Here is a 352-nt window from a genome sequence, read left to right on the forward strand (position 1 = left end):
CGTCGGGGTGAGCTCCGGGTCCGGGTCCGCCGCCGCCTCCCTGAGCCCCGCGGCCGGCCCGCCGGGTCCGGGTCCGGGTCCGGGTCCCGGTCCGGGTCCGGGGCAGTCCCCGGAGCTCGCGGCGCTGTTCGAGTGCCCGGTGTGCTTCGACTACGTGCTGCCGCCCATCCTGCAGTGTCCCGCGGGTCACCTGCTCTGTAACACCTGCAGGCTGAAGCTCACCTGCTGCCCCACCTGCAGGGCCGCCCTCAGCCCCAACATCCGGAACCTGGCCATGGAGAAGGTGGCCTCCACACTGCCCTTCCCCTGCAAGGTAACACACACACACACACACACACACACACACACACAC

General features: G+C 70.5%; 1 protein-coding gene across 1 annotated transcript; it reads left to right on the plus strand.

Annotated features, from left to right (window-relative positions):
- Nucleotides 1-45: 45 nt before the first annotated feature.
- LOC121940482 (E3 ubiquitin-protein ligase Siah2-like) lies at nt 46-313 on the plus strand (the record flags this gene model as incomplete). Its single annotated transcript, XM_042483256.1, has 1 exon — nt 46-313. A coding segment is annotated over one exon (268 nt), but the record flags the coding sequence as incomplete, so codon positions are not given.
- Nucleotides 314-352: the final 39 nt, after the last annotated feature.

This window comes from Plectropomus leopardus, unplaced genomic scaffold, assembly GCF_008729295.1.
Source record: "Plectropomus leopardus isolate mb unplaced genomic scaffold, YSFRI_Pleo_2.0 unplaced_scaffold88267, whole genome shotgun sequence".
Classification (NCBI taxonomy): domain Eukaryota; kingdom Metazoa; phylum Chordata; class Actinopteri; order Perciformes; family Serranidae; genus Plectropomus; species Plectropomus leopardus.